This window comes from Taeniopygia guttata, chromosome 20 (assembly GCF_048771995.1).
Source record: "Taeniopygia guttata chromosome 20, bTaeGut7.mat, whole genome shotgun sequence".
Taxonomy (NCBI): domain Eukaryota; kingdom Metazoa; phylum Chordata; class Aves; order Passeriformes; family Estrildidae; genus Taeniopygia; species Taeniopygia guttata.
The window spans coordinates 6998193-7025289 of NC_133045.1; the positions used below are offsets into that span (position 1 = coordinate 6998193).

The window sequence follows — 27097 nt, forward strand, 5'->3', positions numbered from 1 at the left end:
CTGTTTGTTCCCTGTTCCCTGGCCCGGGACAGCAATCCTGTGCTGTTCACGGACAGCTGGCTGAGAAAGCAAACTGCAGGGAGCAATTTTCCCTTCCCATTCAGCCCATCTTTGCTAAGGCATGACGAGGAGCATCCAAGCAGAAGGGCAGTGCCCAAACCCAGCAGAGCCAAGCAGACAGGGATCTGGGGTATGCTCAAAGGCTCATGAGCAGAGCAGTCCTGAGATGCTGGGCCAGCGGTTTTCCCATTGCTCCGCTGTTTAACAGGACTGCACTGCTCTCCTGCTCCTCCTGGAAATCCACTGCCCAAATCAAGGATGAAGCTGGAGCAAGGGGAGGCTTGGGCTTTGTTTTTCTCCCCTCAAACTGCAGAGCAAACAGGACCATGTGACGTGCTAACCAACGTGCTTTATTTTAACTTTTCCACAATTATTAAGGATTTATTTGAACATTAAGGATATTATTTTAAAACGTGATTGATCCAAGTTCCACATTCAATTGGTTTTGGCAATTTCAGTTCAACCCCTTTGAGTTCCCATGTGTCAGATCACCCCAGGGTGACCCCCATAAGGTAACCCCTGCAGCATCAGCTGGTGAACATCTCCCTGCCAGCCCTCCTACCTGGCCCTGGGGGTTATCAGCAGCACAGGAGCAGGGGGATGCACTGGATCCCTACCCCGGGCCAGTTCATCTTGTCAGCACCACCAATTTACATTGTCAGAGAAACTGGTCCCAGCACAGGGATCCAGTCATTCACCTTCCATAAAACAGGAATCAGATCCTTTATCATTCAATCATCTATTTCAATGACTGATGATTTAAGTTTAATATCTTATATTCTTACAGAAAATAAAAATAATTGGATAAAATGGTGATTAAAATCACAGTCAATTTGCAATGCTTTCATTGAAAGTACCCAAGCAATCTGATTTAAAAAGACGTTAAGAATCAAAGCCTATTTTTAAAGAAATGTCAATAATATTCCAATGCAACTTGTCCACTGACCTGTGACTCAGTGGGTCATTTGTGAGTGAGTCAATCTCACAGCCTAAGACTGGCCACAGTTACCAACGGTGAAACACCGCCGATGTCCAGAGTTACGTCAGAAATTCATTTGGTCCCAAACCCCCATCCGTGTACTCAGTGCAAAGAACCAGGCAGCAATCGCTGTCCCAGGCTTTCAAACCATAAAACATGTTTGGAAACAAACTGTGGCCTTCCAGTTTCCAAAGCATGGAGCAATGCACTGAGTCCTACCAACACATCTCCTGAGTCATCCCTTCACACACAAACCTGGAGAAATGGTCTTCATCCTCCATGAGATAATTACTCATGAGATGGCAATGAGACCCCAGCCTCACACCCTGCCAGAAGCACCTGGCCACATCGCCTTCTCCCTGGCCAGATTCTGATACACTCACTCACATTGGGTTGCACATAAATAATCCAGTTGCCTCCACCCTGTTGCCAGGGCTGCTTTCCAAAACGAGGTAGGGTATCAGAAACTTGAGCAGCAAGGCTCGTCAGCTCTCATGGGGGGACAGGCATCTACCCAAAGATGCTCCATGCTTTACAGGTTGTCCATTTAACAACCACCTGTGACAGAAAGACTCTGGGAGAGTCAGATTTGTACCTGCAAAAGGTGGGGAAAGATCTCCAGAGAAAATAACAAATGGATGTTGGGACACTGACCGGAATTTCTAAAAGTAAAATTAAACCAGAAGGTCCCACACAGTGTGAGTGGCCACATGGCTTTTCCTCCTGTGCAAACTCTGACGATTCCAGTGCCCCAGTCCTAAGTGAGTGAGTCCTTCCCCGGGGGTGGCTTTGTTCATATTTTATTTAGTGCACTTAAAGTGACATTTTCTACAGCTGTCACAAGTGAGGTGGCATTTTCTGCATGGATGTTGGCCCATGCAGGGAAGGTCCCCAGCTGGAAGATGCTCTTGGCCCATGTGTTCATAGCCAAGCTAAGAAGCAGAACTCCCATAAGATTCATGAGCAACCCAGTTCTTGCCTACAAAAGAAATACAAAGACAGCTGTTGAGTTTAGGCTGGACATCTACAGCATGTGAAGCACGAAGCTATTTGAATGCAAACATAATAAAAATGGAAGGCTTAATTGCTGTTAATATTAGCAACATTTTAAGCAGGCTTAAAGCCACAAAGGCCATTCTGCAGCTGCTTACCAAGCTTTGATCCATCAAAAACATTAACATCTGTTTTGCCTCAGGAATGTGACCAGGAACTGGGACTAAGCCTAAGTTTACTCATAAGCTTTGTTTCACTGAGCTGGGGAAATTTTTCTGAATCCAGAAACCTATGAAAGTTGAGCTGTTGACACTAGAGAAACAGGACAAGGGGCTGCGGAATGCTGACCACATTCAAGACCACTTTTGTCCCCATTTGGAACCATGGTGGCTCCAAATTTCAACTTCATGCAAGCTCCTTCCTTCAAATACTGTGCCTTCAAATACTGTTGAGAACAGGATCAGACTTCTGTCTTCTCTTTTTACTATATATTGAGTACTAACAACGCAGAAAAAACACTTTCTTTAAACACTCAGGCTGATTGTTTTCAACATTTTATGTATCTAAAGGAACTTACCATATCCTTGACCATCAAATGTCCAGAGGAAAATGCAATTGAGTTGGGAGGTGTTGAGACTGGCAGCATGAATGCATAGGAGCATCCTATAGTTCCTGGTATCATTAAATAGAGGGGATTCACTTTCAGACGAATGGCCTGGAAAACCAGAAAGGAACAGAAATTCAGCCTTGGGGATTTGAGCTGCCAACAGATGAACCAAAGGATGCAATTAGCCAGTGTGCTGTGCACAGCCCTATCCCACACTCTGTAATGACTGATCACATCTCTCACAACGAAGTCTGAAGGATTATTATCCCTCTGTGCCCACATTATGCTACTGGACTTGCTGCTTCCAAGGGTTTTGAAGAGCCTGAAGCCAGGAGTAGGAAAATTCCCCAGTGCCTGACCCAGCACAGACCCAACACAAACCTGTCCATCCAAGGGGCAGGGCAAGGAGGGGGCAGAGGAGGAGCTGCTCTTGCCATGGGATGGCCTTACCAGCTCTGCCAAGACAGGCAGAAAGATGATAATAGTGGCAGTGTTGCTGGCAAACTCCGTGAACAAGGCGATGACAACCGTGATAAGGATGACAGCCACAGGAGGTGGCACACCCTCCAAGGGATGCAGACGGCCTCCTATCCACACAGACAAGCCAGACTCCTGCAGAACAGAGTAAAAACAGAAGTCATCCTCCTGCATCCCAGCAGGGGAACTGGTCCTCTCCTAGAACTTGTCCTCAGGGTGTCTCACAGCAAGCAGCTTGCAAGGAGTAGTAGCCTCCTTAGTTGTCTGCTGTGTATTGCTGTTACTTGGAGTTAACAAATACATCCTTTCAGTGTGATGACTCCATTGATACAAGTTTTCCAAAGCCAAATGAGAACACCAAGTGACTCCCTGATAAGATCCAACCCTGCTGGGCAGGATGATGCCACATGGCATCTGCTGTGGGCCTCACCTCACAGCCCTTGGCCATGGCAAAGCCTCCTCCAAGCAGCAGGATGATGTTCCAGGGCACTGTCTCCTGGGCCTTCCTCCAAGTCAGCAAGGGCTGGGTCTCTGTGTTTGGTGCTGGACAAAGAGGAAAGGCCTGTGTCAAACACCCACCCAAAGAGGAGCATCAGCTATTGCCTGACTGAATGATACCATGAGTCTGACAGCAGGGCTCAAGCTCACTGACCATGAGTTGCTGATCAAATACACACAGTGTGTCTTGAGTTAGCCAGCTAAAGGAGCATTGAACTTAGCTTCAGATGTAAAAAACAAAAAAATCTAAAAACATTCTAGCAGTAAAGTTTTCTTTGAGGCTTTCTCAATTTAATATTTAATATAAAGTTAATTTTCTCTCTGTAACAGACATAAACATTGTCTTCAACAGATGGGGGTCCATAGAAGGATGAAACTTTCTGCCATTTGAATAAAAGATGTTATTAATTTTCCATTTGTTATTCAAAAGCCAGTGAGTTTTACAGCAGAAAGCTCATCTCCCCTGAAAGCTATTTCTTTATACGTGATAAAGTGAGCTCTGTTGTATGGAAGGATGCACTAACGGAACTGAAATTTTCTGTTGAAAAAGGGCACATATTTTATCCACAGGAGGCCTGATTAAACATCTTCCTGTGTATGGACAACACAACAAATGTGCATAACTCAGAGCAGCTGCTATTTTGTTCCCACAGACCCCAGACAATTCTCCATCATCCATCCAAAGGCCTTCAGCTACTTCTCCCCATTCAGATAATCTCTTATTCCAAGAAGTTTATGAATTAAAATGTGTATTTCATTGTTCCTCAAGAGGATTGACTCAAGACTTCAAAACCTGCTGGAGAGTTTGAGCTTTAGGAGTTCAAATTCTAAATTATTCTAGAAGCTGAGGAATAGCACCTATACCTGAGAATGGACAACTAGCCCAGCTCTGCCCTCTCAGGGGTCCATGTTCCCCTCAAAGGACAGGAGCTGTTGGGAAGTCAGACACCAAACCTCTGGTCCACCACCAGGTTTGCTGTGGTAAATGAACACCCATTTCAGGTCACTTCATCCCACCATAGCATCAACCCTGACAGCTACATGAGCAACTGAGTCATTCCTGCCACCAGCAGCAGGGCAGTGGCTGGTACTTCAGATTAAAAATTTTAGAAAAGCCTCTCTAGGATCAAATGGCACCTTCAAGCCACCCTGCTCCACACAGACAGTGCTGCTGCTGCAGCTCCACGGGGGGATAGCATTGCCTCTTGTCCCAAACCTGCCCTGCCAGCAGAGAGTCCCTGCCTGGAGGGGTCTCCTACTCACCTTTCAAGTCAAACCACCACCTGAAGGAAGGTTTTTGTGAAGGGAAGAAGAACAGTATAATCACAATGGTGATTCCTGTAACCGCATCCGAGATAAACCTGTCCAAAAGCAGCAGAAACACTTGTAAGAAGCACAAGCCTGTAGAATTACAAAGTTTATGAGAACAGGGATTTACCAAAGAAGATTACAAGTTTCCATCAGGTTTAAATAATGCTTGTTGTTCACAGTTCTTTTCTTTTATAATTCCCTGTCGAGCTACATTTCTACCATGGGCTGTGAACCCCCAGAAAAACTGCCCTACAAAAGTAAAAACAAAGATCTAATCCCCTCCACGCTGATGTTCTGGTTTTCTGATTGCAGAATTATAGGACAAGTTTCCTGAGCCTGTTGCAGGGAGGAAGAGAGACAGAGCCCAAACCATGTTATTCATATGAGCTCTTTGCAAAATTCTCAAACTCTCGGGTGAAAGGCATGCTCCATCCAGTAAAAAGCTTCATTTAAGCACATGTTAAGTTTAAGGAGTTATTAACTGATGAGGAAAAGGTCCATAACTACTTTTTTATATTAAGGAAACATTTATCAAACTCGGATTTTATTTGAAAAGCACATCAAACTATGAAGCTCTCTTCTTTTAAGAAATAATAGCATCCTCCAAAAGATGTAGCATTCCCTTACTGCTGTATCTATTCATCTTCACAAGTTATGGTTGTCACAAGGGACACAAACTTGGCAAACAGTCAGGATAGCACTCAGAATCAGCTCCTGCCATCTCTCTTCAGTCTTCAGACCACTGGTGAAATCAGTGGATCGCCTAAAGGACTCAGTATTTCACTGTAAATATACCTATAAACAGCATTGCCAATATTAAATGCCATGGATGGCCTCAAACAGACACATCACAACGTCCACTAGCTTCATGCATCTCCTCTAGGAGAGAGAAAATGCAAAGCTGGCTCTGCTACTTGATGCTCAGTTAATTTATTCCAGGAAATCTGAGAGATCGTGTTAAGCAACACAATGAGAAACTCAGGAATGTCAATGACTTGGAAATGTTACTGCAACATGGCAGAGTGGAAGGAAAAGAAAGTCTTACCCTGGTGCAAACAAGCTTGCCCAGCCTGGAATGAATTTGGGATCCCTGGAGAACAGCATGATTGCAAACATGCAGAAGAAGAAGAAAATTGCCTGTTCTGCAAACCTGAAATGAAAAGAAATGAGGTTAAAATGCTAAGGTGGATCCAAGCTAGGACAAGTACCAGCTCCTGCTGCAGCATTTTGGGTGAGAAGTGAGGCTGATTTTCTAAAAACAGCTACAGTGAAATACTGGGAGATGGTAAATCTATTTGCAAATCCTGGTGTTTGCCAGCAATACTCTCTCACTGGAAGGCACTGGGGAGAGGCAAGGTGGAGATCAGGAATGCCACAACAGTGGGGTGCAAGGCTGACCCTCTGGTGGGGCAGAGAGGAAGGGCCAAGCAGCTCCTCACGGTCATTCCTCTGCCCCTCCAGGATGCCAGCCAGGATGGTGGCACTGCAGCTCAAGCAACACAAAAGGATGATTGAGATTCAAATCATACATGAGACAGAGGAACAAATTCCTCCAAGGTCAAATTCTAAGTGCTGTCCCTTAGACACATGACAAACAGCAGGGTAAAAGGCAATAGCATTCACTAAGTATCTAGTGGAGTTAAGGTTTAACCAAGGTTTAAGATGATGCCTCAAAATTCTATTTAAAATCTCTCTGAGCACAAGCAAGGGCACATAAGCCCTTGGGAAGAAGCTGCTTGAGCTGATTTTTAGTTATGGGGTTGCTAATCAAATTGGTAGAGCTCAGCTTAATGGACTTTCCCACTCCTAGATCTCAAAGTGGGACTTTGATTCTTTCAGAGACATTTTGCAGGCTGCTCGATAATGTACTGAATGGAACAAATAAACCAATTTCTTTCATTTACAGCACAGGCACAGAGAGCTGTCTTTGAAGAACCACTCCATGTTCCACACAACAGAAATAATTACAATGTCGATAGCAGGACACAAACATCACTGGATATTCACAGCATTGCCCTGAGTATGAAAATATTATTTTACACATGGGGAAACACAGACCATTTAAGGATAAACCCTACAGTTTCAACAGTAGGGTTGGCTGCCCAAAATATCAGTGGATGGTTGAACATATGGAGGGTTGGATTTCTGGAGATACTCAGTTTTTCTTGCTTCCCCCTTTTTTTTGGCATTTCTTAGAAGTCTAAAACTCATGTTTCTTTCTGCTGGTGCCTTACTCCAAAACATAATCTCCATCCACAGTTTGTACCAGCTTTTACTTTCCTCACTAGACTAGCATAGTTGAGGGAATTATTCAGAAAAAAATCATTTGATCCATGGCATGGATCTGACTTCTTCCTGTACACTTTCTCTGGGCTTTAAGATTTCTTTAAGTATATCCACAATCCATATGATCCATATCCATAATGTGATTCATCAGCCTTCTCAGCAAATGCCTCCTGCTTTGCAGGACAGGTTTGCACAAACCCTTGAAATCCAGCCTGTGTTGGTTGCAGCTAACACACACAGAACTGGGTTTGTTCCTGGAGTAGAAAAATCATAAAGAGTATTTAATCAACCCAGCATTAATTCCCTCTGTAACAGGAATGTTGTTCTTCAGAAGATTTGAGTGCAAGCTGCTATTTGCAATTATTCATGCAATCAAAGGTGAGGAGGCTGGAGCATGCAGAAAGCCAAGTTCAGCAGGTTACAAACAGATGAGTAGAAATATAGGTATAATTTTCTTTTAAAGGTTCCATTCCCCACAGTCCTCGACTCTTACAACAGGATATTTCCAAACCCACTTAATTGTTGTCTTATTTCTATCCCAGCTTTACAACTCACTTTGTTGGGCCCAGTTTCTGATAGTCCTCCTTTATCACCTCCTTGGCTCGGGCTTCTGCATCCACTCTTATATTTGACTTTTTTGTTTTCCAGCCCCTGCCAAGAAACACAATTATATTTTTACATGCATTTTTACATACTTTTGACCCAAGTGACACATAGGAAATAATGTATTTTCTATGCAGGACATGCAGGACTCAGTGTCCTTCTCCAGCACCTGCTCTTCAAGGTTCAAAGAGCTGCACATGTCTGGCAGCTCATTTTGTGTTACCTTCAGATTATGAAGACTAACAATGAAAATCTCTGCTGAGATAAAGGTAATAAAGCTTTTATATACATATATCCTTTGTCTCTGCATTCATACAAAGGAGACCCTGCAGAGGTGAGGAAGTTTCCTCTCATTTATATTCTGAACTCCAGTTCAGTTTGGTTTCCTCCAGCATGGGCTGTGATTGCCAAATGAAAGTCCCAAAATTGCAGGATTTCCTTGTCTTCCTTCCAAGCAAGTTACCTACTTGGGCAGAACAACTAGGAATAGGGTGACACAGAAAATTAATCTGTCCCTTCATTTTTCAAGTCACTTGTAATTTCCTGGGTGATCCCAGGATGCTGCTGAGGATCAACAAAAAATGTGAGGAATTTCTAAGTGGCCAGGAATGTTAATGTGCTCCTGGCTAAGCCTCTTAGCCTGGCTGCACTGACTGCTCACAGTTTTCTCCTTTGTAGCATGTGCATACAAATGATATATTCATATCTTGCACTTCATCTCCCATCACATCCCATGACATTAAACCTGGTTTCTAACACTGCCTGTGACCTTGATTAAAACTGCAACCCCAAATTTCTGTATCAGACGCATCTGCCCATCCCCATGGTCCCTGCCCTTCCTTAATTCATTTATTGTTTCAAAGGGTGGCTGGATGTTCTATAGAGATGAATAGTTGATCATTCAGACTCCTGCATTTCAGGTTTCTGACCCTTTAATTTCTTGGTTTTTGGGAGGTGTTATTAACAGCAGCCTCATCTCAGCCAGCCCACACCTCATTCTTTTAATGCCTTTTGGATTCAGGCAAAGCCCACCTGCCCATGCTGTGCTTCAGGCACCCAGGAGCTGCCCACAGAGAAATCCAGCCGCTATCCCCAGGCAGCTGCAGGCCAAGCAAGGCTCCCGTGGAGCCTTGGCTGTACTTGGGCTTTGCAGTGTCCCACCAGGGGGAATTGTGGCATCCGCGCTGGCCCAGCTATCCCAACAGAGCGGCCTGTGCTGGGGACGAGCCAGAGCAAACACGGAGCAGCACGTCCCTGAGCACGGCAGCAGCTCTGCTGTCACCGTCCCTGAGCATGGCAGCAGCTCTGCTGTCACTGTCCCTGAGCACGGCAGCAGCTCTGCTGTCACCATCCCTGAGCACGGCAGCAGCTCTGCTGTCACCGTCCCTGAGCACGGCAGCAGCTCTGCTGTCACCGGCCTTTGGCCTCCCCCTCACCTCAGGGGCTGGGGATGTGCCATGGCCCTCAGGGGCTGGGGATGTGCCATGGCTTCTCCCTCACCTCAGGGGCTGGGGATGTGCCATGGTCTCTCCCTCACCTCAGGGGCTGGGGATGTGCCATGGCTTCTCCCTCACCTCAGGGGCTGGGGATGTGCCATGGCCCTCAGGGGCTGGGGATGTGCCATGGCTTCTCCCTCACCTCAGGGGCTGGGGATGTGCCATGGCCTCTCCCTCACCTCAGGGGCTGGGGATGTGCCATGGCTTTTCCCTCACCTCAGGGGCTTGGGATGTGCCATGGCCTCTCCCTCACCTCAGGGGCTGGGGATGTTCCATGGCCTCTCCCTCACCTCAGGGGCTGGGGATGTTCCATGGCCACGGGAATCCAGGCTCAGCCCCGCACAGGCCCTGGCACACGGTGAGAGCAGCAGCGGGAACCAGTCAAGCGCCACACGGCAGCACGCAGAGCCCCCTGAGAAACCCCACCAGCAGTCAAGGACAAGCCTTTGGCATCTTCTGGATTAAAACTTTCCCATTGATCTTTTTTTCCCTCTGTCTGAGACAATGTAAATATTTGGACACCTGTTCTTCTTTTCCCCCTCTCTCCACATTTGCATTTTAAAGTCAAAACAACAATTAAAGGCTTTTCTAAATATCACGAATTCTGTATGGTCCCTAGAGGAAGCAAGACTCTGACTTTGTTACCATCCCTTGTGAGAGTGTGGAGGGGGAAAAAGGTCTCCACATGAGCAGCAGAGCAGGGCTGCAATCTCTTTAGGCTGTGCACATTGAGGGGTTGCATGTGTCCAGCAAAGATTTACCGGAAAAACATGTTATTCTCAGTTACAGATTAACACCTTGTTGTAAAATTAAGCCCTGTTGTGAAGAAATCTGTTCCAAACCCAGGTTTTTGCCCCAAGAAGAAATCCTGTCTTGTTCATGGGGAACTAAGATTTTATCACGGTCTTCAAACCTAGATCCTGCTTTTCCTTCTGTCATTAAAAATCCACCATTTACCCTCCACAGGCCAAGGTCAGACAGTAAAGCAACCTTTAAAATGATAAATTTAACTGAATGAATATAATGCATACTGTGTAGACGTATTTCAATTGGATAAACTATATGTAACTATGAGATATCTTTAAAACCTTCCTATTCTATATCAGCTTTTTAAAATAGATGACTTGTTATGGGATGGGCCTGCTAGACTTAGTTCTAAATTCCTCCACTTTCCAGAAGATTATCCTGAGTGATATCAGAAAATTTAGGATGAGAAGTATGATGAATACATATTTTATAATGCTAATATAACCAGACTACATATATGTGTAGTGAATATCAACATACCTCAGGTTAATTCCTCCATACAGGATGGAGATCCATAGCCATCCCATGAGAAGAAAAATCAGCATTAAAGGAAATGCAAACATAAACCAAGAACCAAAGTTCACCACATCACATTCTGGAAAATAACTAAGCAAACGGGAAAAATCAAGTTAATGCAAGATGGGAAAGCAACCCTTCCACCCACTGGTAAACAAGCATCTGAAATCAGCAGTGAAATATCCCACAAACCTGCCCCTGTGCATTTAAAAACTATCCCTGTGCATGCCTCAGGAGTTATCTGTACACAAGGAAATGTGAGGAGCGTTGTGTTGGGACAACTCCCAGGACACCCTGCCACCCCCGTCTCACCCAGCCCAGCTGTGAAAGACTGCAAGGAAAGATCTGGAAATCTCCCTCCAGCTGGACAATGCCATCATGCAAAGATTCTCCTGAACACCCAGAATTAAATCCTGCTGCAGAAACTGCTGCAGAGTCTGGAGTTAAACCTGGCAGGGATGCTGCAGTGCCCAGGAAAGGCTGTATTTACTCCTTGTAGAGGTCAGCAAAAGTAAGAAATACCTGTGGGCACCTGGGCTGGCACAAATCTCTGCTCCTATGCACATAGGAAGAATCTTTTATGACTAAGAAGTAGTGGGTTCATTATTTTTATTTCTCCCATACAGCAGTAGCTACAACTGCTCACAAAGCACTGCACAGTCTGCTTGATCAAAACAGTTACCAGGTGAATTGTAGGCGTGGAGTCAAGTCCCATTGAATTCAATGGGATTAAAAGCATCAGTGAGGTGAAGCACATGTGCTCCAGTTTGGCTGCCAGCCTGCCTGGCTATGCTGGAAACCTGCTAACTAAATCTAAGGCTGGTGCACTCCCTGCTTTCATTTCCCAAAACATTCTGGAAGGGCATGAATTTTCCAAACCAGCACTCAGCACAGAAAGAAATTTTCTGCAGGGATGAAGAACATTTATCTGTCTTGCAGGATTTACAGGGATCCCCAGGACAGCCTCCCATACCTCTTCAGCTGTCCCAGAAGGATGAGGTTTGGTGCAGTTCCTGTCAGCGTTGCTGTCCCTCCAATGCTGGCTGCATATGGGATTGAGATGAGGAAACCTTTCCATATGTTTGTTTTGTATTCCTCCTCCTTCTTTAAGTCTGAGAGAGCATCACTGGAAAGCTCCTTCTCCTCTGCCAGATCTTTGCTTTAAAATAGTCCAAAAGAGAATCCGGTGAAAGCCCTGGTTTAAATACAGTGCAACCACTTCAGAGCCTTGACAGAAAGAAAATTCCCAGTTTTTAGAAATCCAAGCTCCCTGTGTGTTCAAGGACACCTTAGCAGCTCGGTGCTGCAGAGGGGTCTGCTTGGTGAAGTGCCACATGGGACTGTCAGCCTTGCAGGGGACAGAGCACCCTCAGACCCATCCATAGGAGCTGAGGGTGCCTATGTCTTTTCCAGACCCTCAGCAGCTTGTAACACTGAGCATAAAGTCCACAGGACTGCCAAAAGGAAAAAGAACTGAAATTTGATAGATTTGAGGGAAGAAACATCTGTTCCTGTGTTCCTGAAAAGATGCTTCCTCCCCATCCTTGTTACCAAAGCAGGACAATGGCCAGTGTGCAAATCCTGGGGGGTTTTACATCATCAGCTTCGCACATTTGATGTTCCTGAGAAAACCAAGGCACAAATCCCCAGCAGGAGACACCTCTGACTATGATTTCAGAGTGGCTGAAAAAAACTTCTGTAATGATTTGGACATGCAGAGGGATGCTGGACACACAGAGGAGGGTTTTTATCATCAGGCTGCTAGTGACCGGGATGTTCGGTATAATCAAAACATTGCAATGATTAAATTTCAAATTCCTACACTTGGTCTAGCTCAGGGGATAATTCTCTCTCAACTCTCTAATACAAACTTTATAGTTGACTTACTCCTCAGTACTTGCCAGAAACTGCATCTCAGTTGGTACAGTGTAAAGTTTATTCTGCTGTAAAGATGCTGAAAAAGAAAGATGATGACTTTAAAACAGTTCAAAGCATCTAGAAAATTCTCCTTGAACCAAACAGAGGGACAGAGGAAACAACTACCATCTTAGAGGAGGAGCTGTGCGATGAAGGGTGAGCTCACACCAAGGGGATGGGGTCAGGAGCTCACACCTGGCAGGGATGAAGGAGCCCACCTCCTCCTGCCACTGCTCCAGCCCCACCACAGCACCCAGCTTCTCCTCCAACACCCAGGCACTTGGTCCCTTTACAGCTTCTGACACAGGTTGGCCTTTGGGATCTTCTAACACAGCCCAGACTTCCAGGGTGTCCCTTACCAAGTCATGGGTTTGGGGTGGGTTTTCTTGGGGGAGGATTAACCTCAATCATTCTTAGGAAGGAGCACTGTTGGGCTTTGTTGTATCTGTAAGGCATTTTCCCCAAGGCACAGCAGGAGCACCTCCTGTCACTGAGCTTCATTCCCATGGGGTGAGAACCTGCAGACATCTAGTGCAGTCACCATAAGGCTGTAATTTCTTCTTTAAAGACAAGAGTGAGACACATTTGGGGATTAAGTTTTGTACCAGGTTCTCCAGAAGCCACCCTGACAGCAAGGACCATTCCAAGCCCATCATCCTCTCCACAAATGCCAGAGCCTGCAGGTTGAGCAGCCAGTCCCAGTACACTGGGAGCCTGCACACCACTTGACCACACCAACCCAGAAATCAAAAAACAGAAATGCAATACAATCACTCTCTGTTACTAGACCTGACATTAAGGTTCGTGGCATTTGTGGTCATGGCTTGACCTCCTGAGGTTGGGAAATGTGCTACCAAACTTCATTTTCCATGTTCCTCACAGGACTGGAGCACTTGTGAGTTTTATCCACCTTCAGCCCAGGTGGCCCTTCCCCACCCCTGCTGGCTCTGCTGCCTTTCCTTGTCCTCTCTGCATGGTTTTGGGTCCAGAGGTTTGTGTGCCTGCACTTCCCTGCACTCTGCAGACAGCTACATATAGAGCCCAATTCCTGGTACTGCCACCAAAGCAATCCCCAAATTTCCTTGCACCCCTTCTTAGCCCAAAACCCAATCCCCTTCCACCCAATATGACCTAGAGATCAAAAGCATGGAGAGAAGCCAGTGGTCAAAGTCTCTGGACTCACTCACATGTGCACCAAAGACACTGTGCTCGTTCCAGCTCAGTGAACCAAGGATTTTTGCAGTGTCATGTTTTACACATGGCTAATTTACTGAATTGGAGTTAATTGGCTTGGATACACACACGCTGAGCTTTCATCCCAACCTTGCCACGATGAAGGGATGTAATTAGAAGGATGAACATTAACCCATGGTTGACTGTTGCCCCTCAATGGGTTTATCCCAAAGGCTCTTACACTTCTGTCCCACTGAAGCCCAGTCCTGGCTCTGCAAAAACCTTTCATTCTACTTCAACATTTTTAAATTTTTTTCCCCAGCTAACTCAGACTGCCAATGTGGGCAGGACCGTCTGTGAGTTATCTTTCAAGGAAGGATTGCAAAGGTAACCATGCAAAAGAAAGCCAGGCATACTGTAGAACTTGTAAAAAAGGAATTGAAAATTATTACAGGTCCATAAGCCAGAAAAGACCAAAGGTAACAAGAGTTTGGACCCAGCTGTGCACACCTCTCACAGAGCAATATGAGGATTCTGTGGCCATTTCACCAAAATACCTCATATACCTTAGAGGCAAAAATGCTTTTTCTAGATAATTTTTGCTTTAATGACATTTTTACTGTTTCTAAAAGGTTGAGAATACCTGAAAAGGACTATTTCCACCCACTGAGGGATGCAGGCAGCAGTGCTGTGGCCACACCCTGCCAGCACTGCCTGGGATTAGGCAGTCAAACCAGGCAGCACTGTCCAAAAATGCACATTTCCCACCTACCCCTTTAGAGACATAATTTCCAGGTCTGTGACTCAGTTACACCTCAAGCACTGAATGCAGTTTATCTTGAATTTGCAGAATAGTCTCTATGAAGGAAAAAAAGAATGGAAATATTTTCTTGTGATTTTTGCCTGGAGATGTTTAAGGTGCTCAGAGAAACGAAATATCGCCAATGAGGGGTTAGTGGGCAGAAGCAGGAGACAGGTCAGGCTCACTGGCACAGCAGCTTCCAGCTTGTCACACACCTATTGCTGGAGATGTCAGACAGAATTGCAGGGCACACCTCCAAAATCTCTAGAAGCTGAAAAATGTCTTTTGGTGTTAAATTTATAACCCTGCTTCGATCCACCAGAACCAGCTGGGACTTCTCGCTACCTGCTCTCCTGCATCAGAAGCCAAGCGTGTGAAAATGAACAAATTATTACACTCAGTTTTAGCTGTCAATGACAGAGGAATGTAAATATTAGCTGATCTATAACATAGCTGAGCATGGGCATAAGTGATTAAAATCTTGAGATTCTCTCATCAGGAAAAAAGTGTCACCAGCTGATCAGAGATCATTTAATTTCACGCACTGTGTATGTAAGCAAAGGCCTACACAAAACTGGTTTCATACACTTGTGGAGATATTTTGCTGTGAGTCAAATGCTTTTAAATGTTACATATTCCTTATTATATTTTAAATTGTTATTTTTAAACTCCCAAATATTTTTTAGCCTCATGGACTCTACCACAGTGTTATGAAACAAAGTCAATTGGAAAACTGATCTTATCACATGCCATTGCACAAGTTTTCTTCCACATACAGCTCCCTTCAAAAATGAATCTGTCTTTTTTGGAGCACAGGTCACAGTTCAGATAGATTATAAACATTTAATAAACTATGAAAGGAGTATACCTTTTTCTCATCTGCACATCTCCACTCCTAAGTGTAACATCAGATTCATCACTTTTGACTGAATTCAGGTTTAGGGCTTCCTTCAAGGAACTCAGCTTTGCTCATCCATTCAGAAAGATTACAGAAAAGGATGAGTCTACCTTGGGACACTGAAGTTCAAATAAAAAGTCTACATAAAAATGCATGTTTTGATGTACAACATGTACATTTTATAGGTGATTCCTCCTTCAATTTTATCATAAATAACTTTTAAAAGCCTTTATCTCAAAAATACCCAAAAGACCACACAAAAACACCCAAACACAACCACAACATCACATGATATTTGCAAAGCATCACTTTATTCATTCTTCTACCTGTGTGCCACTCCCATGCCTTTTCTGGTTTCTCTTACCACTGCAAGTGTGAGTCAAGGATGTTAATTCTGTACCTAACAGTGTCTAGGACAAGGTGGGAAATCTTCCTTTTATGTGCTCCCAAACTCTACTGTATTTACAGCCACAACTGCACAGTCAGTTTCAGAGGCTGGGGACAAAAAGGTTAAAAGCAGACTGACAAAACACAGAACAGGAAATTACAGCAAGGAAGTCAGTGAGGTTGATTTTAATAGATGTGAATAGTCAAAACTTCATAAAGCAAATATGATAAAGCAACCTGGAGAGTGCAAATATCTCACAATTGCTAAACATCAATGATGAATGATTAACTATATCTTTAGTAGATGTGCACATGTTTGAGCCTTCTTCTGGGGACTCCTTTATCTTCCTCAGGACTCAGCAGGAACTAAGAAGCCATTGCTTTTAAATCACAGAGGCAGATGAATTACTAATTAGTGCAAGAAGAAGCAGCAGAAGAAGAAGCAGCTGTGACTATTGCTCCAGATATCAGCAATTGCTGAAAAGGGGATGTCAGGATGTCATTTCTGGGTTGCTGTTTCTCATCCCTATCTGCCAGAAGCCCAAAGTTTTGGTAAATGGCTTATGAAGAGAGGGCTGGAGGAAGGCCTTACCTGGCCACATACCCCTGACCTATCCTCAGCCTGCTCAGGAGCGACACCAAACAGCAGCATCGAGATGGAAAAAAATCACAAAGCACTTTATAGGCAGATATTTAACCTGCTAGCCTTCCCTTGAGTCCATGCTTTCTCCTCCAGCTCAGGCTCCAGTTCCATGGGTGAACAAACAGGAAAACAAGAACACATGTGCCCCAAGTGCACGACAGCTCTGTGTGCCACAGGGAGGGACCCCACTCATCACCTGCCCTATTTACAGCCCTCCCTGGCTCCAGCTATCCCCACAGCATCCCTACAAATCCCCCCACCACCGTGCCACGGAGCTGGACTTCAATAGCAGCAGGTTTATGGAGTAGGCTGGCTGGGCATCACCTCTTTTTGGTTTTCCAGGCCACTCACAAGCATTGCCTCCTGTGTGACATGAGGAAAGGGCAGGATAAAAGGGAGTTTTCTGCCAATATTCTTCCACCACGGGAATAAAGTGTGCAATAAAGTGGGACCAGCCCTGAGACCAAGCTGCAAGCTAATGAACATGGTATTTGTGCCAGTGAAGTCAAAAAAATGGGGCAGATTTGAGAGCAGCAGGGCAGATCTCAGCTGGCTTATACTACTGCCCTGTCTCAATTACCTTGGTTTTCTTCATTTTCCCTGTTCATATCCTTAGATGTGTCTTTCTCCCCAAAGAGGCTTTTTAAAATTGCATTTGCAATTGGAAGCATCATAGCAGTGGAGGCAGTATTACTTAACCACATGGACAGGAAAGACGTTGTCAACATCATCCCTAAGATTAGTCTGAAAGAGAGAAAAAAGGAAAAGCTGAATTTCTTCAGTTTGGCAAAGTATCTGACACATTAGGAGGAAAAGCTCATGTGCAGAGATAAAAAAACCAATACCAAAAAGGATTTCTATGACTCTCATGAAACTGGATGGATCACAAGTATGGGGCTGAACCAAATTCTCCCTGTGCTGCACTGGCCCAGGGGCAAACAGCTGAACAAACACAATAAACTGGAGAAAAGGGGGAGTGTACAGCCCCCCTAAAGCAGCAGCTCAGCAGAGCCTCTTCCCAAGCCCTGCAGCTCACATGCCCCAAGGAGAACCCCCTGCTCCCATAGTCACCTGGCTGGCTGGACTCCCACCAACATGAGCACCCGGAGAGCAATCCTGCGGTGTAAATTCCACTCCTCAATGGCCGAGGCCATGATTAAACCACTGAGGAACAGGAAATTGGTGTCTAAAAAGTATTGTGGGCAAACTTTGTTAGATGGGAGGATCCCCAGGAAGGGAAAGAGGACGATGGGCAGCAGAGCTGTCACAGCCAAGGGCAGGGCCTCAGTGCACCAGTACAGGGCCATCAGCAGGATCACATAGAGACATCTTCCTTCCTGCAAAAGGAGGAGAGGAAAAGTGAGATGTGGCATTATAGAGACATCTTGTCACTTGGAGGCACTTAAAGAAGAAAAATGCTCCAGTTACTCCCTTAAGGATACAGTACTTCTCCCAAATCATATCCATCAAGTACAAGATCTTCCCTCCTGTATTGTGTAAGGGGTTCAGGACTGATCTGAGACCACAGCAAAACCAAAATCCTCCTTGATTTGCTGATCTTCTCACATGCTTGCAGGCATCAACCAAGGAATCTTTGGAGACTGGGAGCTGTCCCACAATAACTGATGCTAATATGCTCAGGTGTCTGACACATTTGATGTTTGTGCTTTCCCTCCAATTTCCACAGACCACGCTCTGCACAGCTATGCAAAAACAGCCTTGGGAGATGCATGTTCCCCACATTTGCAATAGGCAGCACTCAGAAAGGTTTCTTTTCTTGGATCAGAGTCTCCCAAGAGATTTATGAGAACCCATTCCATGGCAACTGATCCCGGCCCCTACGGAAATCAGTAAATCAAGCACCCCGGTGTCACAGCACTTCCTGCGGGCAGGCATCACCCGGCATCACCCCGGCCTTGGCCAAGGCTGGCAGAAACCCAGTGCCCCCAGGCTGCAGTGTGAATTCATCCCTCCACCCAGGAGGCACAAACCAGACCAAAGCCATTTGTCACAACAGCCACGGCCAAGACAATGAGCAGTGGAAGGAAGTCAGGAGAGCAGCCCCGAGCCCGGGATGGGAGAGCCCAGCGCAGAGCTGGGCTCGGGCATGGCAGGGCTGAACAGGGACATTGTCAGCAAGCACAGGCAGAGTGCCCACAGCACTATAAATAACTGCTGAGAATCACTTGGAAGCCACAGAACTATTTATTTTATCACTTTTCCAGCTTGTTGAGCAGGTTGAATTGCTACTCAAAGGCACCTCTGTCCCTCTGCTGGGACTTTCCTCCCCTGGATTGAGTCTGAGCTTCTGAGGGGGAGATGATGGCTCTGCTCCCTGCCAGGGCTGGGAACAGCGAGGTCTGGGGAGCTCCATTTTGGGAATAATGTGGTCTCAGCCCCATCATTTGAGGGTTCACCGGCACCAAAGCAGGTACATCACAGCCACCACCTGCCTGTTCACCTATGAACAATTTGCTGCAGGCCTGGGCTGAAAGAGTCAAAAACCAACATGGATTTATGTTTACTACATCTGCAAGTGAGGGTTTGAAAGGTGGACAAAATGATAGAATTTCTGATTTTCTTTTATTCACAAGGGGTCCTGCTACCAAGGCCCCGGCACTTCAGTGTACGTGGAAACATGAGCATAGCAGAACTGAGTGTAACTTATTTTTTCATACATTAATTGTAGTGGGGTCAGTGCCTCACATGAAGAGTCCAAGACCTGGATTTAAAGATCATTTTCAGACCTAATTTTAGTTACCAGTAAAATGACATATGAGAGTGTGTGAAGCAAAACCCTCAGGCTCAGCTCAGCTCTATCACCTGGCAGCTCTCATGGGCTCCCCATGCTTCATTTCCCCCAAACCAGCAGGACCAGAGCAGCAAACCTGGCAGCGTGAAACTTCACAAAAATAAAGAATCATGTTTTGAAGTGTTTGCCACTAGATTAGTAATTTAATTCCTGTGCCAACTGATAATTCCTCTTTACTATGGTTCCTTTTATACGCCAAAGAAATAGCTTTGTTCTCATTAAGCTCTTTTCCATTTGATTTCCAAAGCCATAAGGATAATTTTTTCTCCCACTGGCAAAATATTCTTCTGTTTCCTGCAAGGAAAGTTGCAGCAAAGTCAACTTCAAATTAAAGACACTTTAGCTCTTACAGGAGTAGAGCAACTGAAAATATTTAACAATGATACGAGAGCATATCAGTGAAGGCTTTTATTGACTTTACAAAATAGATGATGCACAATTTAGAAAACTAATTATAAATAATGGATATTTATTCTCCAGTGTATGGAAAATGTTCTGGAAAACACTGCAATGAGACACAGCATCAATTTAATAACTCCTCTTCACTGCAAGATCAAAAGCCAAGGGGTAAAAATGAAACAAGGCAGAAAGAACTGCTATGTGAAAGGCTTCCCTGAATTTTTGAAACCTACATGGATCAACAGGAAATCACTTGAAAGCAGTAGTGCTGTTTATCCAATTTATTCCACCCTAAAAGAGGACAAATTGCAGCTATATTGAAAAGGTTTTTGAGATAGGACTACCATTGAACAAAAAAGGAACAAGACCAATTCACAATAACTTCAATTTCAACCTAGCATTCCCCAGAATGAAAAAAAAAATCATCAATAAAATTGAACCAAGCTCTATATGAAATGGAAAGGTTTTTGATTTCAAGATATTTTGCAAATGTTGATTAATTTATGTCCCCAGTGTTTGGTATGTTTGGTTAGTACACAAACAATAAATGCTAACAAATGTCAGGAGAATGGTCCTTTTGGGATTTGGGCAAGGTGCCCCTGGACAGGGTGAGCTGAGCTCGCTGCTCTGTGTGGCACCATCACCTCCACACAATCTTTATTCTTCCATCCCTTGGCTGCATCCTTGTCAAGGCTCCTTCTACTTCTTGTGTCTCCCTGCAGCTTTGTATTTGTATTTTCAACAGAATTCTACCAAAGTTCGTGGTGGCACATATGAACTTTAAAATGGATCTTGTGATCAGGTTAATTTTATAGCTATTTAATGATTTCCAGGAAAGCACTTGTGGCTCTGGACTGCAGCAGCTCTTCTTCCTGTTGCCCAAGAGCCTTGGGATCGACCTCTGCCCCTGCAGACAGAGATCCTGTCTTTGCTACACTCAAAGCACTGGGGATTTTCCACCCTGGGGCACCTGCTGAGCTGTGGCAGAGGAAGCCAAGCCACGAGGTGGGCAGGAGACCTGGCGGTCTCTGGGAAGGGCAGACGAGGTGCCCCAGGAAAGGAGGCTCTGGCAGGGAATGTGGGGCAGGTAAGGCGAGCTGGCTCACCCAGGCACAGCGCTGAGAAACAGGCACAGCCACCAGTCCCCACTGCCAGCCTGAAAGGGACACCAGGACCCTCAGCTGGACCTTGCTCCCCATCAGACCCAGTGCCCACAGCTTCCCCACCCAGCAGACTCAGTGCTCAAAGCAGCTCTGCCTTGGCATTGCCAAAATTTGGGTTTTCTCCATCAACCCCTGAATGCTGCATGGTCATCACAGCCCCATCAGCCCACACAGGCTCCCCCACCACCCCATAACGAGGTAAAAGAATGGCAGACAGGGCTCCTCCAGGACCTTGATACCAATACCAAGAAAGATTTTGGCTGAATTGGAGCCCTTCTATCCCTCTGCTATAACAAAGAAACATCCTACCTGTGATGTACAGAACTACCTGGAGCAGGAAAGTGCTGAGTGCTCCCATGTCACAGCTGTAACTGTGCTACCAGCCCCACTGCCTGTGCTCCAGCAGGATGGATCTGTGAATCTGATTTCTACTAACCCAGCTCCTGCAAGCATTATGTAATCTGGACTCAACCCAAGCCCTGTTTAGCAGCCTCCCTGCCAGTGGAGTCGTTTTGCTCCCACTATTTGCAGAGTGGCTAGAAAGGGGCCATTAACACAGGGCTACAAAGCTGCAAGAGCTTCAGGGAATCTATTTTCCTCTGCTAAAATGACATAAAGCTTACTAAACACTTTTATTTAAACTTCTTGAGGTATGTTTTAGTTGGCAAAAACAAAAATCTGTTTTAAAATGAGACAGCTAAAGCTCAGATAAAGCCAACAAATTGAGTGTGTGGCAAAAAGTCACCAACTCAACAAATAGCAGCCTGGTAGATTCTTCACTGTTCTTGTCAACTTTCACTCATCCCATACACACAAATATCACATTAACCACCTTGGCTGTGGGTAGCCAGTCATACAGCTGTGTTGAGCTAATTACATATTATGATCTCCCACCCTTTTTTTTTTTTTTAATACTTCCCGAGGGAAGTTACAGATCAGCCTGGCATGTGGTCAGCATCCCTGGTGACCTCCATCTGTACTGGGGCTTGTAGAAATACACCCACTTTATTGGTACAGAACAAATTCTTCAGGCAGCTCTTGCAAAACTATTGTATAGAAGTTGTCTGTATGTATAGATTTTAAAGTAAACAGGGTTAGATGTATGAAATGTTAAATTTCTGTTTAGTTACTATCACAGTAAAGATATTTATTATCAGTCAATTTCTTTCTGTAGGATTGCACTATCATAACTTGGCTCAGTATGGAACAAAAATGCTTCAATGTGGCTTTTTCTTCACTGTCCATCTGGCAACAGATTACAACATTTGTGTTCATCACCCTCAACTCCCTGCCCAGGGATTTCTTCCTCATCTCTTTTCATAGGACCACAGAAACAAGTGGCTTGGAAAAGACCTTTACAATAATAGAGTCAATCATTGGAGACACAGACAGGAATCAGGCAGACATGTTTTATATGCAGTCATATTTTCCAATTAATATTAACTCTTGTTAATAAAGACTTCCTTCTCCCACAACCCAAGAATTGCTGCTTTCACATCCTCCCAGTGCCAGCTTGCTCTTTGCCAGGCTGGCCCTCTCTGCACTGAAGCTCACAGAGGATGTGGTAAAATGTAGTCAGTGCACTTTCAGTTATCCCCCTCTTTCCCCACTGAAGTTCTTTCTCTCATCTTTTAACTGACCATTGCTTCCAGGTTTGTGAAACTGACCTTCCCAAATCACCACACACAAACGCTGCAGAGATGGACTTTGTGTGTGAAATGTAAAACCAGGCTACAATCACTTACTTGTCCTGCCAGGCTGCTCTCTAGGCTGCTCCCTGCCTGTCCATGCTCCTGCTGTGCTCTCCAGCCAGGACCCAGCTCCCCTCCAGCATGCAGGACAACCCACTCCCATCCCCTTTGTCTACATTTGCATCACCCCTCTGCCCACAAAGAGCCCTTCATGCTCTTTGCTTTCCAGTGCAAGCAGTGTAATTTTTCCTCTGGAAGATCTTAAAGTCTCCTTGTTCTAACCAGGAGGACCCATCACATCCAAGTTAATTTTAAATTGCTCTATGGCCACCAAGGAAGTCAAGTCTGTTTTCTGAAGGCACTGGGCCCTATTTGCCTGCTCAGAGCTCCTTTTAGCAGACTTGGCTGCCTCAGCTGTTACCAGGCCAAGAGGCTGTAGACATTGAGTCCATTAGAAGCTGTTGGAACAAGCTCTTTGCACAGCTCATTAAAAGTGCCCCCATGGCCCTTCCAGCAGAACAGTTCCTCCAGCCCCACCTGCCCTGCCCCAGCTCTTTGCAATCATTCACAGCCCTCTGAGCAGGGGAATTGCAGGCACTCCCACTCACAGGACAAATATTCAGCCATTTCAGCAGCAGCCACAGCGAGAGGTGACACACAGACCCTTGTGCAGAGAGCTGGCTCCTGGGAAGTGGCTTCACACAGAGCATTTCCTTCTGCTGCCTGATGTGATGGACACAAACCACTGTTCCAGACACAGCCTGGGGAGCACAGCCTGAGGTCTCAGCAAACACGCCCACAAAGCAGAAATTTCATTTCTCTATTAAGCAGAAAGGAGGCTGTAGACAAAACCATTTACACCAGCCTCCCTCTACACAACCACCATCTACAGAGGCCATCAATAAAAAACAAGGGCAATTAACAGCAGCAGTGCCAGCCCTGTCACCATCCCTCTGTGAAGGCACTCACACAGGGATCTGGAGAAAAACCACTGCAGAGTGACAGCTGGCAAGAGCTCTAATCACAGCTTGAAGATGTGGATGCTGGACTCCATCACCAGTAAGCAAGAGCAGACCTGATGGATGATTTTTCTTTTTTGTGTTTCCAGGGGAATGTTACTTAATTGTAGGTTTCCCTGGAAAGCACACTGCACCCACAGCACAGGGTATCACTCAGAAAGGACATACTAATCCAAGGAACCACAGCCTCTTGTGTTCTCTTCAGCTTTAAGTCATGAGTTCTTGGTCTCCAGATCCAAGTGAAATGCTGCCCTTGAAATCAAAGCTGAGGTGGCTTCTTATGGTGGAAATCCCTTGGGAGATTAAAAATTCTGAGTGTGAGAACAGATTTTTAACTTTGACAGAGCAGGAAATCACTGCAGAAGTGCCTGTAAGATACATTCTCTCAAGGGAAGGCTCATCCTGAGACCAGCAGAGGCTGGTCCTCAATGCTTCTTCTCTCCTACCAGTTTGTGTTGCACCATGCCAGGCAGCATTCCAACCATCCCATCAGGAGCACAGGGTTCTCCAGCTTGTCCAACACCCCCACATTTCAGATGCCCAAGCACCCGGCAGCATCACGGCTGTTACAGTGACTGCACATCACATAGGAGTTCCTCCTGCCCCAGCCTGCTGTCCCTGGATGCCCTGCCTGGGACAGGCTCCCAGGAACTCCAGCAGCAGCCCAGTCAGTCGAGTTCTTGCTGAACACCTGCAGCAGCTCTCACGACCCAGGAGAGCCGAGGCTGGGCTGGAGTCCCGTGGCAGGGCAGACCGCTGACCTTGGGCAGCCATCACATGCCAGGACAGCTTCCACACTCTGCCACCCTGGTCCCCTGCCTGCTGACCCCTCGCTGTTCCTCCCCCTTGCTGTTTTCACAGTGTGGTTAAAAGCATAACCTGCTCCTTCTTCTCCCACAGCCCCTCGCGCCTCGGGCTGCGGACAGCGGGTCAGGCAAGCTCCAGACGTCAGAACTTAATCCCCTGTTGATGCAACAGCAAGTTTCTTTTCTTGTTGAACAAGTGAGAGAGTTTAGTGTTGAAACCCTGGATGAATCATTGACCCCTGAGCATGAACAGATACAACTGTGTACAGGAGTTAACAGCTACAGGTTCCCCCCTGTGCCAAACCTTGGGAGAACTTGGGGAAGCTGCAGTTTGGACTTGCTTGAAATGCTCACTCATGTGAGCATCCAGGTTTTGACAGGTACCAGCCAGTGCCACTGCTACCACCTGTGATGCTTGAAAGCCCATGGAGGATGAAGAACAGACCCCCAAGGAGAGCAGCAGAGCAGCCAGCTCTGCCAGGGTCTCCTTCCATTACGACAGCTGAATCCCTGCTTTGCTGCCCGCTGAGCTGCAAACATTTCCACTTTCCCAACACCATTTTTTCTTCAATAAAGCAGCATTGATCAGACCACCCTCTTCATGAGGTCCTCCATGGACTGCACCCTGGAGAGGACTATGAGCTCACTGGAGGAGCTGAGCGGGACTGAGCAGCACCGTTACACCACAGAGAGGTTTTTTAGTTCTGTACACATACAGAAACCCCTTTCCTGAACATCCAAATCCTTGTACAGCCTGTGTGACCCTACACATCTCTACCAGCACACAGAGCACCTAGATCAAGGCGCTTCCTACTGCGCTGGGCTCATCTGTGAGTTGGTCTCAGAATTAACCACTGCACAGACCAGACATGAGCTTGCACTTGGCATACAGTGCATCTCCTCCCTCTCTAATCCTATCTCACAACTTTACCAAGTGCCAAAGTCAAACAGGATACTATTAAAGACACTTGAAGTCATTTGTTCAGCTATTGAAAATTAATGTAGAAATGTAACTATTCAGTTATGAATCTGCAAGGGAATGTAGTACCTGTTGTGCTATGTATTTTCTGCTCCTTGAGGCAGACATTCAACAGAGTCCTAGTCATAACTCAGCCAATAATATAAAGCAGAAAAAAGCAAGTGACATTAAATCCAAATAAATCTCTCTTTTAATATATGGTGTCACTAAATAAAGCAATGGTCAATCCATATTATTTTTTAATTTAAGAGGTGTATTTTGTATCTCAAAGGAGAAGGTTTCACCTGAGAAGCACTGAACAGGCAGAACTAAGTGCCAACTTTGTGTCCTTACAGCACCTAAACTATTCTATACTCACTACATACTGATCATTACTTATTTTCTGATGTAAAAAAATGTCATTATCAAATGGATCTGAGTCAGAACCTGAGGGTGAAATCCTGCTCACGCTGAAGTCAACGGTGCAAAATTCCACAGTGTCTTCACCGCCCCGTGGACTTCCACCCAAGGCTCAGAGGTTCCTGGTGCACAAGAGCTGTGCAAAAAAACTCCTCCAGCCCCCAAAGTCTTGCCGCAGATTGCTTTATGTGCAGCTCATCACATGCTAAAGCACAAACCTTGAGACCAGTTTCCACATTTACAAAACACCACTTATCTTACTCGCAAAGCCTTTTCAGATAGGGCACCAAAGGTCCCCCTGAGAGCCCCACCGCGGTGCGGGGGCACTTGGGTCCCCCCGGCACCCCCAGCCCTGCAGCACAAACAGCAGCGCAGCTCCGCAGGTCCCTGTCCCACTGCCGCCACCGCTGCCCGTGCCACTCCCACCGCTGGGGGACGGGCCAGCGGTGCCAGGCAGACCCTCAGCACCGGCACTTACCTTCTACCCCAGCGCTGCAAAGCCCTGCCCTGGGTGCTGCTGGTCTTGCCTCGGTGTCCCCAGATGCCATTTGGGCACTACTAATAAAAACTATATGGCACTTGGGTATCAGCAAGAAGCACTGATCATTGCCACTGAGCTTGGGCTGATACGATCCTCCCACCTCTCAATGTCTATGTAAGAAACACTAACGATAATTCACGTTATCTATCCCTATAAACACGAGATGGCCACAGGATGCCCCCTCCACTCGCACTTTATGTTGTTGCAAAGGTGTGATGAGCTGTGCGGCTCTGCTCCATGCTCAAAGCCCTGGCAGGCGGCGGGGTGCCCCTCTCGAGAGCCGAGCACTGCTGGTGCTGGGGCGGGCGGTGGCAGGAGCACCCCGTGGCTGTGTCCCCGCTCGCAGGGTGGAACTCCGCTCCGCGCACTTGGAGCTCCCGGCACAGCGTCCCCATCTCGTTCTCCTGCTCCGTGCCCCGCTCGGTGCCCCTGTCCCTCGTCCCGCAGTGCCCACCCGGGGTCCCTCGGCGGTACCTTGGGGGGGAGGCTGAGCAGGATGGGCACCAGCGCCAGCGGCGCGCACAGCAGCACCACGAACCTCCGCACGCTCCACGCCTTCTTCACCAGCGCCCCCAGCGCCGCCATCCCGCGCCCATCGCCGCATCCACCGCCGCGCTCCCGCTTTATCCCCCGGGAACGGCCCTCCCGGTAGGCGGGACCCCCCGGTACACCCCCCCGCCCTTCTCCGCCCCGCCTCGCCCCACGGCACTGCGCCCCTCTATACCGCCTCTCATCCCTTTATACGGCCCCTATATCCCCTCCTTTCCCCCATCTCACCATCTCCCACCCTTTCTACTTTTCCTTTTTTTTTTTTTTCTTGTTAAAAATAAGCAAA

General features: G+C 46.3%; 1 protein-coding gene across 1 annotated transcript; it reads right to left on the reverse strand.

Moving 5' to 3' along the window:
- Positions 1-389: 389 nt before the first annotated feature.
- SLC13A3 (solute carrier family 13 member 3) lies at positions 390-26894 on the reverse strand. Its single transcript, XM_012570290.5, has 13 exons — positions 26737-26894; positions 17525-17790; positions 17034-17197; positions 12521-12587; positions 11607-11792; positions 10598-10723; positions 7767-7862; positions 5971-6075; positions 4878-4975; positions 3547-3659; positions 3090-3251; positions 2610-2747; positions 390-2018 (listed from the first exon to the last, which is right to left on the reverse strand). The coding sequence occupies exons 1-13, from the start codon at positions 26845-26847 to the stop codon at positions 1833-1835; spliced, it is 1818 nt and encodes a 605-aa protein (XP_012425744.1). The 5' UTR covers positions 26848-26894; the 3' UTR covers positions 390-1832.
- Positions 26895-27097: the final 203 nt, after the last annotated feature.

What these genes read in the sequence shown, in the direction of transcription:
- SLC13A3 (XM_012570290.5), bottom strand. Translation starts at nt 26,847, where the DNA reads ATGGCGGCGCTGGGGGCGCTGGTGAAGAAGGCGTGGAGCGTGCGGAGG. An exon ending in GTGGGAGTCCAGCCAGCCAG is followed by an intron (nt 17,198 to 17,524) that starts GTGACTATGGGA and finishes TCTCTCTTTCAG; the next exon opens with ACTAATCTTAGGGATGATGT. An exon ending in TGCCTGTCTTGGCAGAGCTG is followed by an intron (nt 2,748 to 3,089) that starts GTAAGGCCATCC and finishes CTGGTTTTCCAG; the next exon opens with GCCATTCGTCTGAAAGTGAA.